Source organism: Melopsittacus undulatus, chromosome 8, assembly GCF_012275295.1.
Source record: "Melopsittacus undulatus isolate bMelUnd1 chromosome 8, bMelUnd1.mat.Z, whole genome shotgun sequence".
In the NCBI taxonomy this organism is placed as follows: domain Eukaryota; kingdom Metazoa; phylum Chordata; class Aves; order Psittaciformes; family Psittaculidae; genus Melopsittacus; species Melopsittacus undulatus.
Genome location: NC_047534.1, coordinates 35,643,602 through 35,658,163, shown reverse-complemented (window position 1 = coordinate 35,658,163; position 14,562 = coordinate 35,643,602). Strand labels below are relative to the sequence as shown.

At 42.2% G+C, this 14,562-nt stretch overlaps 1 protein-coding gene across 1 annotated transcript in view; it reads right to left on the bottom strand.

The window, feature by feature from the left end:
• PLEKHM3 (pleckstrin homology domain containing M3) overlaps positions 1 to 14,562 on the bottom strand; it is a 70,773-nt gene that overhangs the window by 41,463 nt on the left and 14,748 nt on the right. Inside the window, exons 3-4 of the mRNA XM_005144647.2 lie at positions 5,267 to 5,412; positions 399 to 592 (exon numbers count right to left, since the gene is read on the bottom strand). Coding sequence (XP_005144704.1) covers positions 399 to 592; positions 5,267 to 5,412 — 340 coding nt within the window. The remainder of the gene's footprint in view (positions 1 to 398; positions 593 to 5,266; positions 5,413 to 14,562) is intronic.

Here is a 14,562-nt window from a genome sequence, read left to right as displayed (position 1 = left end):
GCTTTGCCATACTCTGAGGTGTTTCAAAGGTCCCAAGAGTGCCTCCCCAACCTGGCACTCTGATGCCATGTCAGGAAGCATGAGGTATCATACTTGACTGGAAATAGTCACCCGCAGCCAGGAAGCCTGAAGAGGAATAAAGGAAACTCACTATGATGTGTGACCCCTGGGCTAATAGTTGCCAAGAACAACTTCAGATATTCAGACCCTATAAAACCATCTTCTTTGGCAATAGATAACACAGGTGCTCAGAGAAGTCAGATACAAGCACAGCAGCTTTCTCAATGGGTAACACCTTCAGAATGAGATTGTGAGGGGAAAAAAAAACAAACAATGGAGAAAAGCAACATGACAAGGAAACGACATCATTGTGCTGTACGTTGTCTTGTGGTTCTTACCTTCTACGCAGATCTTCAGCCACTGCTGCTCTGCAGCTGAACAAATAGGCTCGGAGAGATTTTAGCTGCTGTCTCAGGCGCACAACAGTTGCCAGAGGTTCAGCATGCTTGTACAACATGGGATTTTCCTGCTGGATATCAATCAATGGCTCCTCATAAACATATTCCAGGAACTCTTTGGCTTGCTTTGATACCTGAAAAATAAAGCCGCTCAGCTAGGCTTTCCTCACAGCTCTTTTTAAGCAGATCCTCCCCTCTGCATCTGAAAACTTACTTCGTTACCAATTACAAATGAAGACAGAGCTGAGAGAGATCCAATGGTCTCTGCTTATAGCCCAAACTTCATGAAACCCATCAAAGTTGAGCATGTGAGATAATTGCTTACTTACCCACTATACAGCAATATCTGCAGCCATACATGTTTTCACTACTGGGTAACAGAGCTTACCAGATGCTTTTTAAGTCTAAAAACTAATTACCAACTCTCCTCCCTGTTAAGATTTTCCTGTTTGCTGCTTTCTTTTTGACAAGAAGTAAGGGATGAGGTAAGTGTCAAAGCACATTAGAAAAGGAAACATACACACTGCAAATCCAATCACATTGTACAAACACACAGTGTCCAGAGTATAGAACTCCAGTGTAAAGTACTGCTCCCATTTGTTTCATACTCAGCCGGCAGGGATAAAATGATGTGAAAACAAAACAATCAGAAGCCTATCTATCGAGTTGTGGGTTTTTTAAACATAGACAAATAATGTCTGGTATTACTCACTCCCAGTATTTCATCTGCAAATTTTTCTTAGGCCTTTTTCATGACAATGCTCTGTTCTATCTCCAACTGCAAAGAGCTACTGTAATCCTGATAAATTAATGGGACTTTTGTTCCCACTAGAGAAGATACTCCTGTTTCTGAGGTGAGTAGGCCAAATTCCCGCTCATTCCTTATTTCTGTATTTTATCACAGCTGGAAAAGAGAAGATGGGATTATCTGAAATGAGCTGCAAATCACTTGAAACTGTGCTATGAAAATACTATTTATTCCACAATTCAATTAGCCCTCCCAGACCTTTAAATCAGTGTCTACGCTGAGTGAGGGAGGGCTGAATTAGGCTAACAAAAGGAGAAAGGGCACATCATAGGCTCTTGAGATTTAGGATGTTATTTCCATTTTGGTGCTGTAAGGTAGGAAGCATGGAAAAGCAATAGCCATTCTTATAAATTGCACCACTTCCAAAACCAGCACAATAGCTACAGGAGTCACTAGCTACTTACAGGGAAAGCCAGCCCCATATGTAACCTTTTCACAGTGCATAATACAATTGTAAGAAATGATGCCAAGGCCAACCTTCCCACCAACAATTACACAGACAATACAATGTGCAATTTTAAATACAGCAGAGCATAACTCTCTAGGCCCTAAAATGGTACTTTGCCCAGCATCACTGTCTGACAGGTATGTGTCGGTTCACTCTGCATGCCTGACACAGGCACACAGGTCATGTAAAACATTAACTCACATGATCAACCACAGCAAAGTTACAAGAAGCTGAAATGCAGCTTATAATGGGAAGGGTCAGGCAGTCACAATAACTCAGCTTGCTACCAGCCAATATTCTAGTACATCTACAAGCATACTTACAGTCCCCCAGTTTAACTGGGCAGACTAGACACCCCCATTACGTAAGCTGAAAGGAGTGAAAAGATGGAAAATGTAACAAGGTTTTAGCTTTAAATGTCATACAAGGATGGATGCTGACATTTCCAGACCTTTCTTTTCTAGCAGCTGCAAACTCACTGTTCGGAATTCAATTTACCAGCAGTCAACCTCCCTTGAAGCAGTCTGGCACAGTGAGTTCATTTCCTGCTGTGTTTGCCCAGTATTTTGCTGGAAGCCACCTGAACCAAACTGCAATACCTACTGCTTTTTGTGTGCAAATGGGGAAAACAGTTGGCCTGAGTAAAAGGAAGAAAGGATGTTCACAAGATCACCTTTTTTCTTTTCCCTTCACGCAAACACTTGTAAAACACAAATATGAGAACAGTAGGGAGACAGGAAAAAAAGTGAAGCTGGGGACTGAACTGCTACTTTGGTTAGGACAGGAGAAACATGCCTACTCCCAAGTCCTTTCAAATAGCTCTTATCACAGTCAAGGGGAGTTTTCTTCTCCTATTCATGTGCTTTCAGGTGTTAAGTCCCAGGTATGGGAAATCACAGCTCTACAGAGTTCTGCCGCTTCTGTTTTTTCATGACCTGTCTTGCCAAACTCAGACAAGAACCTCTCCACTCCCAAAATCTACTTAATTGATGCAACAGTTTTGCTGCTCCTCAGATGTCTGGGAGTCCATGAAACATAAAAGAGAAACATGTCCAATTATTGTAACATTATAAAAGGATATGTCCTAGTGTACCTATTGGTGCTTGCTTTGTTGAAGACAGAACAGATCCCAGAAACCTCTGCAAAGGCAGTGGGATGGAGTGCAGGTTTTCAAACCCTTCATTCACTTTGCTGCCATGTGGGGGACTGACAGGCACATTTCAGACTGTGTGAAACAAAGCTTTTGAAGACCAAAACCCTGTTTCAGTTCTGTCCATCAAAGGTGCTATGTGCTTATTTCCTGCAGAACCAATCTAGCCTATGCCATGAGTTCAGCCAAAAGCAAATCACCCACCACAGAAGCTCCACTTTCAGGCATTGCTGCACTACCTGTGAGGGGTAGGGCTGTGCATTTAGGAGAAGCTCTGTTGTTTACCTTCACTTGGGATGTTGCTGCACAGCTTTGTGTGGACACGCTGGCCAATTATGAGAGGTGAAATGCTGACAAATTAAGTGATCTTAATTTAAAAGTAAGCACAAATAAAATTATTAGTACTTAGATAACCTCAAGGAAGTGGGACATGCATCTGTCTTTGCCGAATCAGCACTAATTAATTAATACACTAATCAGGAATCATGCAGTTTCATTGTAACACTTAAAAGCAGCCAGCACTAAGTCGCCTTTTAGAACGTACAGAAGAAATAAACATCAGGCCTTATCTCTGAATGGAGAAAGGAGAGACAGATGTAAAAGTGCAGGCAATATGTGCTCTACCTCAGAAGAGCACTGCGTCATTCCATGGAGGCATCGGAGGGACACAAATAAAAGCATATGTATGCAGAACTGAACAGAAAGGGGAAAACCCCAAAGATTTCACAAACATAAAGAGAACAACTTGTTATTTTAATGTTATACATGAATGAGATGGAGTTGAGGAGATCCAACCAGTGATCTCAGCTCAGCTGTCACACTAACACTGTGGTACATGATGTCCTCTTCACCTTCCCTCCCTGCCTTAGTTCTCTGCTCATATAGCTAGGGACGCTGTAGTGTTTTCTTACCTTAGGGACAGTGTTCCTTTCTTAAATCCGACTCTGAGCACTTTGGCACAGAGACTGATAAGTATCTGCACAGAATTTGCTTGTGCTCCCAAGCCACCTCATAGCTGTTCTGCCTGTCTATAAAAGGTGCAAATTGATAACTTCTCACCATTACAGTGAGATTACAGTAGATTAAGTTTTCAGTGAATGCGTAAACTTGAAAGTCCCATTTCCTTTTGTGCTTCAGCTGCCTACACCAAGGCCACAGAGACAGTGCATAAAGCATAGGTTTTTACCCTGAAGGTTTAGAAAGTTTATTTTCTTGGCAATATTACAGCTTGATATGAAGTCTTTGCCGTATCATCCACTTGCTCTTTATCAGGGCTACCTATACTATCATGGGCTAGCAAGTTTAGTCCTTTGTAGAAGCATCCAAAGGAAGAATGCTTAAATATTTTATTCCTAGCTTCTAGGAAAGGGAAGGAGTTTTGTCCCCACACGTAAGAGCTTTGTAACGCTGAAGAATCTTGCATTTTATGGTGGAAGACTATAATTTTCCTGATGGCAGGCTCTGGCTACCTTTTAATAATCTCCCTGACAAATTTTCTTCTTCAAGACAGCTGCTTTTCCTCTAATAGGGCATTTACTGGTCATTTTTTTCCTTTTCAAATAGCCCATAATAATAATATTTGCAGACACAAAACATCAAACAGCCTCTCCCAACAGTGGCTGCTAGGTCTGAAGCTCTAGCATGGTCTGGATTTGTTATGAGTCTGTTATTGTTCCAGCATATACTCCCTGAGACAGCAAAACAACACTGCTACTATGTTTGCTGGTGTAATGCTTTGAGGTATGCAATCAGTTGCCCCTATCTAGCAACCAGCCACCAAAGCAGTAGCAAATAGCAAATTACAGAAGTTTCAGAGAAGCTGCTTGTATGGCAAGTGAACAACTATAGGATTTTCTCTTTATGTTGCTTTAGTCTGTCTGGTCCAAACAAGTGCTATAGCAGTGTTCTTCTAGTGCCCTTGAAATGTTCATGCCAAGAGACAGGACACATACTGGGCCATGCAAACACCGTGTTGAGGAATGCCAGTTTCCTGCAGGCATTTCCACAATCCAGCATCTACCACCAAGCAGTGTTCATCTATAGTCCCTTGTGCCAATTCATAGTCCCTTGTGTTCATGAAACAGGTACTCTTCAAGGCCCTAGTAAGTGCAAAGATTAGGACTAAAAGAGCTTGTCTCTTGAACAACCAGATAAACAGTGATGTAAAAGATGCCACCAAGAAAGAGAAGCATGGCTGCTCCTATGGAGGAATGTTTTAGGTCCAGCTACGGAAACTGATGAAAACATCCGCCTTGTTGAGGGTGGCTCATTCTGGCAAAAGGAACATAGATGACAGTATTAGCAGTTAAGGCCTGGAACTTTCAATCTGCTGCAATGTCTGTGCTTCTATCTAAGGAGTAATTAAGTTCACTCACTAGCAAGCCAATCTGCAGGGAGATTACCTTGTATTTAGAAGTGTCCCAGTTATGAACGAGACGTGCAGGGATGAGGAAGGTGTCATCGACATGGCAGGTGCTGCAGTAATACCATCCACTGTAGCTGCACACCTTGGCTTTCCCATTGGACAAGCCTATGGAGCGCTGACAGCCTGGAGAAGAGAGAGGGGGTAAAAGTCTGGGTTTGTACACCATGCCAGAGTACACACTCAAGATATGTAATTATGAGACCCTTTTTAAATTTTATTTATTTTAACAATGAGCCATTTCTCATCCCTAAAAACTAGAAGAAGAAATGTAATAAATATATAAATACTAAAAAGCTATTGCTGAACAAGCATACACTAACTTGGGCATCTATGGCAAGGAGTTCAGAGAACAGTAAAAGGATACTTAGCATTTCTCAAGAAACAAAGGCAGAAGACCACCTTTGAGATACTGGGCATTTAACAGCCATGGCCACCTGAAAACCATGACCTGAAGCTTCTATAGAGAACACCAGACTGCAGAATGACTGTATGCTTGCTCCAGACAGCTCCCATTTTCCCCACAACAGAATGGGCTAGCACTGGCTGCCTGGAGGAGCACAAGCCAACTCCTGCTGACAGCCAGAAGGGATGCTGACTTGGCAGGAAGGATTCGGCCACAGAATTAGCATAGCCAAAGCAAACCACAGTCAGGCCATGAATAATAACTCTGAGCAGCAGTCACATTGGGAATGAGTAGCCCTTGACTAGCAGTAGTGACACAGCTCAGTTTCCTGCAGTGTTTGGGGTTATTTTTTCCTTACAAGTGGATTACCCTGTATCTTACAAAGTCTGAAGTCTACCCGATACTTTTTTCACAGCTGGATCCCTTGCCTCTTCCCATACTCTCTTATGTGCAGACCCTGGAGTAAAACAATGTATTCAAAAGCTGCTGCTTTAGTTGGAAAGAACAATGCAGAGCTCTTCTTCACCTGACTACAAAACCACATAGAAACTCAATGTATTTGACACCTCTGTCTTTCTCTCAGCTGTGACTAAAATAAGCCAACAGGTTCAAATAACATTAGAGTGAAGGGTTGAAGACAGACAGCACAGTCACATTATACAACCTGCTCAGGAAGCGAGGCCAAAAGTGTTTGGATAAGATACAATGATATGTCTGTGGTTGTTATTAACACCTCTTTAACACAGCACACATGATGGCATTTCTCTTTTCCCTCAAATATTAGTGTCCCTGTATGACATTTACAGCTACAGACACAATTAGCACCAGAGACTCATTCCAGCATGTGCTGTGTGCTCAGAAGGTCTCTGCTGGAACTGGGTAGCAATACTGATCAGCAGAGACCTAGAGACCTTGTGTACCACTTTTATGGCAGAAGTATTCGTTAAACAGAGCTTTTAATACAGAATTTAACTGACTGACTGCTTTTGTTCATATAACTGAATGTGTTTAGTTGTGTAACTTCTCACACTGAAGGCATCATTTTTTGCCAGGAGAAGTGATCCTTCTTTTAGGAGTGATTTCAGCTCAACTACTGCAGGCATAAATCAGACTCCTCCTTCTCCCCACTAGCTGATGCTACCATGTCCCCTCTTCTCTAATCAAAATAATTAGAATAACCTGACCAGCACAATTAGTTCACTTCCTCCTCTTGAACACTCCAGAGGCACTGACTCTGCAATACTCACTCTCAAGTGCATCAGTGTGAGACAAGTCCCGTCCCTCTTTCTCCCCTTTTTAAGTGAGGATATGCAGTTTCTTGAAAAAGGAAAATATCTAAACCAGTCAGTTGATGAAAGAGACACTTATATTAATGCTTTCTCTTTTGCTATTCATAAGATCAGAACAGAAGTATAAACATCTATCTCAAGTGGCGCAACATACAGGATGCAAAAATGTGATCTCAGCCAATAACTGAATAGAAACCCCAAACATCATGACTGTAAACAATTATCACTGCAGATACAATTTTTGTATGGCAAATATCACTTATGACTGTAGCTTGGGATTAGAATTTAGGAGTCAACAACTCCGTACTTCCCTCAGTGCAAAGCAGGCATTTTCCCATATTTCCTTTCCTGTTCCTTGCCTTTGTTAAGAAAGTAGTTTTTTGACAAGTCAGTCCTGCTCCACTATGCTGTTATGGATGAAGTCAGGCACATCGGGTAATGAGCTTAGCATCAGTGCTCTGTAGTACATATAGAACTAGTCCTTCAATATTTAAAACACATTCACATATAAATGTGAAGGTTTTGAAGAGCTTATGAGACATGAAATACCAGTCCTGTTTGTCTGACATTACATTTGCCTGAGTAGTAGCCCTGGAAGAAGCTTGCAGATGGTACTCACACTGTTGCTATGGAGCCCATGTTTTTAAAAGCACAAGAGGGGGAAGTCTTGCCCCTTTGTAAAGAAAACAGAGAAGTATGCCCAATCCTCTCCTCATGCAGCAAGATGAAGAAAACTAGGAAAGAGAGCACTCCCTTTTCCCAAGCTAAATAGGAACAAGCCCTCAGAAAGGATGATTTTATTAGCAATACCTCAATACAGCACATTCTTCTGTGCCAGCCTTGCTAAAAGAAGTGAAGGGTCCATATCTTATCCTCAGTAGTTGTCTCTGAATTTCCTATCACTGAAAAGCACTGAAGTATCCATCTTCATACTTCAACTGGCTCCAACTTCAGCTTTCATTACATAGAGCCACCTCATCATACTGGATAAAATGGAGACTGCTAAATGACATGCAGTATTTTCTAGATCAATGTGTTTGGACCAGTTGAGGAAGTACTAGTAGTAGAGTTGTGTCTGAATGAGACTGAAGTTTCCCAACTCATTGCCACTGAAAAATTTATAAACATTCCCCACTAGCCAACACTTACTCATCTGGAGATGAGGATGGGCCAGGATGCACTGATTTAACCTGACCACTACTATGCACTGTCCACTGCACAGGCTAGCATGATAACTTGTGGTTGACAGTCTGTCTTAGTGCCCTAATTCCTATCTCATAGACCGAAGGCAAGAATAAGCTAAACTCCAATTTGAATAGCTGTCATCTTAAACTAAAATATTTGCAATTGAGAAGTGATGATTTTGAGGCCTAATTTCGCGCAGCCTCCTAGAGCCAGGAACTCACCCCAGTTCACAGAGTTTAATCAGGAGATAAATGCCAAAGCACAGAAGTGCTGGGGGGGGAGGGGGCTTTCCCCCTCCTCCCTATGTCCAGCCCATAAGAACTGAAGGTCTCCAATGTGAAAAGAGTCTCAGCAAGCAACCCTGGATTCCCTTCCCTTCAGGAAGGGTGGCTTTATAAGAGGAAAAAGTCAAAGAAGTTCCTACCGGAGCAGCATTTCTCCCTTATTCCAGCTCTTCTCTGAGCCCACGTTTGTTTCCTTGTTCCTCAGGAATACATATTTACACAGAGTATTTCCCATTCCTCTTCATATCCTCAAGTAAATCATATTCTGCAAAGCTACACAACAGTTGTAAGGTTGGGGTATTTTAGATGAGAATGTGGCACTGGCACCTACTTTGTATTTTCCCTTACTTTACAAGCTTTGCTGTTTGAAAATCACCATCTTTCCCATTCCCATCTGTTGGGATTCATAATGATGGCTATTTCTACAATCCTTTCAAATCAAGTTATCAAAGCACTGATTTTCTTTGATGTTATGCAGTTCAAAGTGATGTAGTGCGACAAACATATTCCTGTGGCACAGACCACCTATGCTACTTTGTTTTTTTTAAGATGGAAAAAAATAGAGCACAAGTGAGAGAGAAAGAAGAGAATGAAGGAATAGCTTGTGGCTTAACACCCTTGGAAATCCTGCACCTGGATGTTCAGGTACATAAAGTTGCCATCATGTTTACCAGAAGCAAAGCTAGTACTGATTCCTGGCTTTAAACTCTTGAGCACCCCTCCCAGCAAGACAGTAAGATGCAGCTGACCACCTCAGAGATCAGTAACACAACTCAACAAATAGTCTGAACTAAACTAGGGTAAGGGACCATTTACTGTTTGCAGAGAAAACACTTGCCCATAGCTAGAGAAAGGATGGGGAAAAAACGTGGCACAACTTTGACCAAGCCTCCCTCACCTACTCCTAATGCCTACACAGATTATCCAGATAACAGCCACACAAAGGTCTGGCAAACCCTGAGCCTAGAGGAAGGAAAATACTGTCATATTTACTAGCATTCCAAATCATCCCTACCTAAAGGATATTACAGAGCAAGCTACAGAGGATAGAAGTGTAGCTGTAGGTACACTGTTAGCAAAGAGATGGAAGGAGTAATGCAAAACCTTTAATCACAGAAAATGTAACAAAACAGCCTTGGAAGCAAGCAAAGAAAATAGGGGTTAGAAAAACAGCAGCAAGAAAGTGCTGCTGAGCACAGATGAATCTCTCTCTACAACATGTCTGTGAGCAGAGCAGGAGCATCAACATCAAGAGGCTCATTTCCAAGTGCTAGGACTTTGGGAAGAAAGTAGTACAGGAAGATAAGGTTAAAAAGTTATGAGTCTCTCTTCTTGACTTAAGGTAATGGTAAGGATAGTGGGAAGGAGAAATCCAAGATGCTTGAATACAATTCCTCTCTTGCAAAGTATGGAAAATCCTATTTCTGCCACTTTCAGGATGCTCCATACTCTTATGGTCAAGGAAGACACACAAGTATCCTTTTCATCCAGATACCTTTTTCTTTAATCTTTTAGCAAGAAAAGGTTGGAGCAGCTTTACAGTGAAACACAGACCAAACTGGAATTAAATACACAAATGCTTTCCTTATTCAATAAAGTTCCTTGCTCAGTATCAGGAAAAAGCAACTCCCTCATGATTGTGTACCATAATTAAATCTGTGACAGATTAGCTTAGAAGCTAATTCGTTTAGAAACAACATACAATATGAAGGAAAGAAAATGACCCACAGACTTCAAAAGGCTTTCAGCTTGATAAAGCCATAACGCAGACTAAGCAGAAGGAGCACAGCAACAAATTTTCAGTGTTAGGTCACACACACATAACATTGCTCTAGCTGCTCAGCACGGAGGGAAGGTGAGAATTACTTCAGTTGCTGGCCTTGTGCTTCTGTGCTTCTTATTCCAATTCACTCCACCATGGGAAAACTCCAGCTCACAAGGAAGAGTGACAATCCAGCTCAGTTCTCCTTCATGCCTACCCAGGTTTTGAATTTGCATTAGTTTGTCCTTCTCCCAGCATTACTGCTTTTCTTCCAAATCAGTTCTCTTTCTGAAGAAAGAAAAAGCTCACACACCTCTAAGCAAAGTCTGACTTTGCTCACCTTGCCTACTTTTTTGAGTCTTATGGACTACAAAAAAAGACCCAAATCAACAAAATCTTAACCCATTAATGGCATAACATTTTCCCTGCGGGTTTGACCATATCCCAGTTATAATTATCTAAGCAACGTATAAATCCCATGTTATTTATGTCAGCAAAGAACAAATCCCACTTTAATTATAATCTAGATTAGCTTCTCCAGAAATAAGGAAGGGTTCACTAGCCCACAGCTCCCAGACTCTTTAATTTTTTAATAGACTCCAAAGGATGGACAAACTGTTCTGAGTCAATGGAAACCTTGACTATTAGCTGCAGCTCAGGACTAAGCCCTAAATTAACAGCTTTCCCATCTTCCTTAGTGCCATATGAAGACACAATACACAGCTCTGCCTTTCTTGTCTTGCAGGCTCAGCTAAATTAGTCTAAGCTTGCTGGCTACAGGCTGTAGCCTGGGCTGGGGAGACAGGCCACTCCAGAGTGACCCATCTCATCCTACTAGTGATGTCCCACAGGCACACTGCCACAGAACATCCAACCAAGGCAAGTGAGATGAATCAAACCCATGGCACCCAGGCTTTCTTCCTATCAGCGAAGACTGGATTGGCATAGACATCCAATATTTAGCCTGCTAGGGGTAAATGAAGCAAACAACACCCTGTTGTCAGTCATGCCAAACACACAGAGCTGTGGCCCTCACCAAGAAGATGAATAACCAAGAAAGATAAAAATCACTGGTGGAAACAAGCCAGGTGATGGCACATATACATTATACACAACATTCTGTGTGTCTGTGCTACACTTATCCCTTGTAGAAGATCTCATACAGCATGCTGCAGGTTAGTTAAATTCTGCCTTCCCAATAAAACTAATTTTAGTTAAGCCTGCAAATGTAACTGGAAAAACATAAATGTCAAAGTGTAAGCTTGCACTTTGCCTATACAAGTCAATGACAACATTTCATCAATAAATCAGGACCAAAAAATACCAGCTGTGTGCCAAATGGCTGTGACAAAACTATACTTTTGGAAACTAGCTTTTCATTTGCTTAGATTTCCCCACTTGAATTTCACCAGATTGTAGGTTCTTTCACTTTTCATGTCAAATGCTGAGAAAGGCTGAGATGCCGATTTCCTCAGAGAACTTGCTCCAAGGGAATTTAAACCAGCTGTGCAGATATGCATCACACACAGTTATAGTGCATCCTTTCCACTCCTTTCTCCCTATTCCCAGGACAAAAGGACTGAGAAAGAATACCATACACCTCAAGCTAATTTGCAGTTCTTTCCCTCATGCCCTTAAGGGATTGTTTTCTGCAATATCTGGTGCTTTGCTGAGACTCAGAAGCACTGCCTGACAGAAGGGAATGGGAGCTCCCATAGAATAACTTATTGGCAGGATTCAGTAATTCACCAGCTCTTTAGTCAGGGATGAGAACTGAATGCACTCTCCAGGCCAGCTCTTGAAGTCTGCCAGCTACGAGTAAGTAGATAATTTGAACATAATTAATAATGGTATTCCCATCCTACAGCTGATTACACTCATGCTTGTATTTTTATACTGAGAAGGTATGCAAGAGAACAGAGCAAAGAGCAGGCCAGCCTTTTGTGTGATCAGAGCAACAGGTCAACTCCAAACCAAATCCTATGAAGGTGCAAATCTCACTCTGCAAATGTGCTGGCCAAATCCCAGGAAGGTGGAAGACCTAACTTCTATCAGTGTAGAAAAAGCTAATAGCTTTCACTGCCATTTCCCCTAGTCAAGTCATCTTAAAACCGGACTGAAGAGATCACTCACTTTACCCCTGAAGATTAAGGTCTTTTGTGATCATAACTGATCACTGCTAACAGGCTTTATCAACTCAAGCAAGTAAAAGAGAGTCTATGCAGCATTGCCTGATCCTTCCCCAAACAAGAGCTGCCACATGGCAAGCACCGTGGACCGGAAACAATGTGTTTTGAAATATGCAGGTCCACTGCAAATTAAGTACTCCTTGCAATGCAAATTCAAGTTACCCTTGCCTGGAAACCTTTCCCCTGCTTCTCCCAAATCAGTGACCTTGTTTAGACACAGTGGATTTTCCAAATACTGATTTAGACATGGATGATGTTTTTTTTGCTCAGCTGGCTCTGTCTAGCAAAGAATAAGAGTTTAGAAATACCACTGCTAGCAGTGGAAGCTTTACTTTTGAATCAATGGAAACAGAGCCTGAAAGTCACATGCACGACTGGAAGACTGCGGTCTAAAGTGATGATACTTAAACAATGAAACTTCTATTGTGCAGAACACATTCTCAGGGGATTTTAGAGACCCAAATACAGGGAAGGCAAAAAGCTGCCAAAGTCTTAGAACAAAGAGATCAACTGAAATGAAACCAAGCACAAAATATATACAGCACTTAGAAAGCACAACGCCAAGAGCCCTGGACAGGAGAGAACAACTGTTATTTGGGACTAAAAATGTGACAAGTGTGCTGACAACCTTCCAAAGAGCATTCTGGTATTTTATTATTGTGCTATGCTTGCTAATATTTGCCCCCTAGGGTTTCTATTCCAGCATCATGCTACAAATAGGTACTCGGCAGGATGACAACTCACCCAGAATTTGCTAAACCCAAAGAAGGAGCACCCATGCTTTGCAACTGTCTGGACTTGGGAAGTTTCGATTATATGGCTTTTTGTGAAGTTGAACTAAGTCAGCATTGCACCTGGTTTTGGGGGGCTTGGTTTTTTAATCAATTAGGAAAATACTTTTCATTGAGTGGAAAAAAATGGAAGGAACTTCACTTTTACCACAGTAGGGGCTAGTTTCAGATCTGTGGGGAGAGCTAGAGCAGAGGCTTCACGAGCGTATTGCACTGGACTATTCCCCATCTATGCACATGATCACTTGCACTAGAGGCAGAATGACTCCTTGAAAGCCAACAGCTTTCCACCTGCTGCTCAATTTGACAGGGCTGCAAGCTCAGGAAATAGCCCATTTACTAACCCTGGCTTCTCTGCACCTAGTGTTCAGCTCAGCCAGCCAAGTCACTGAAGCCCTAATAGCTGTACTTATCCTTCTGGCAAGTGAGGAGACACGGAGAAAGCAGGGAAGAACACACAGAAGGTGCCCCAGAAGAGGTGCAAGGAAAGCCATATAGACAAATGTGTTTTGGGAGTAGAGCACATTTTGCAGAAGGCAGGAACTCCCCCATCCATTAGGACTTGCTGTCTAAGCAACTAGAGTTGCTGGCAGACACAACTGACCTCTCTGAAAAAAAGCTGTTTCAGTAAATGGCAGGGAGAGAAAAAATAAAAGATGAAAAGGAAAAGAGACATCAAAAGAACAGGAGCTATACAAACCAGGAGGTAAGGGCAGAGGCCATTTGTCTTCCCCATCTATGGAAATGTGAAGGCATATGCCAAAGGAATAGCAATAGTGAAGGGCACCTGAGGACATCTTGCTCCTTACAGAGCTCTCCAGGAGTGCTCCTGCAGGAGAAGAGGAACCTGCCATTCCCAAGGAGCCCAGAGATGGCCCAAGAGGGAGAGAGGATAGCCACTGGAGCACTCACAATCAGCCACTGATGTCTGCAAGAGGCTGCACTTGCCAAACTCGTTTTGATGGAAGCCATCTCATCCCAAATTTGTAACACGAACAGTTTGGGGGTTCCACTTGAGCTAAAATTCAGACCAGAAAATAACAACAAACACTGCTCTCCCAACAGATCATCCTAACATGATGCATGTCTCATCTCCTACGTATTAAAGAACAAATAATAAAACCTGGTATTTATGAGCTTGGACTTGCAACCAACTTTAATTTCATATCCATTTGAAGAGAAGGGGTAGATACCTCCAAAGTCTCACTGAGCAGATCTACACTCACAAATGCCACTCTTGCTCCAAGTCCCAACTATTTCCCACGGGAACACTGCTGTACCCCAGCAACAGGGCACGACTGAGCCTGCAATTACAAGAACATGCAAAGGACAGAGGAAGCTGCCATTCCAGTGCCAGCAGTTTCCAGTTA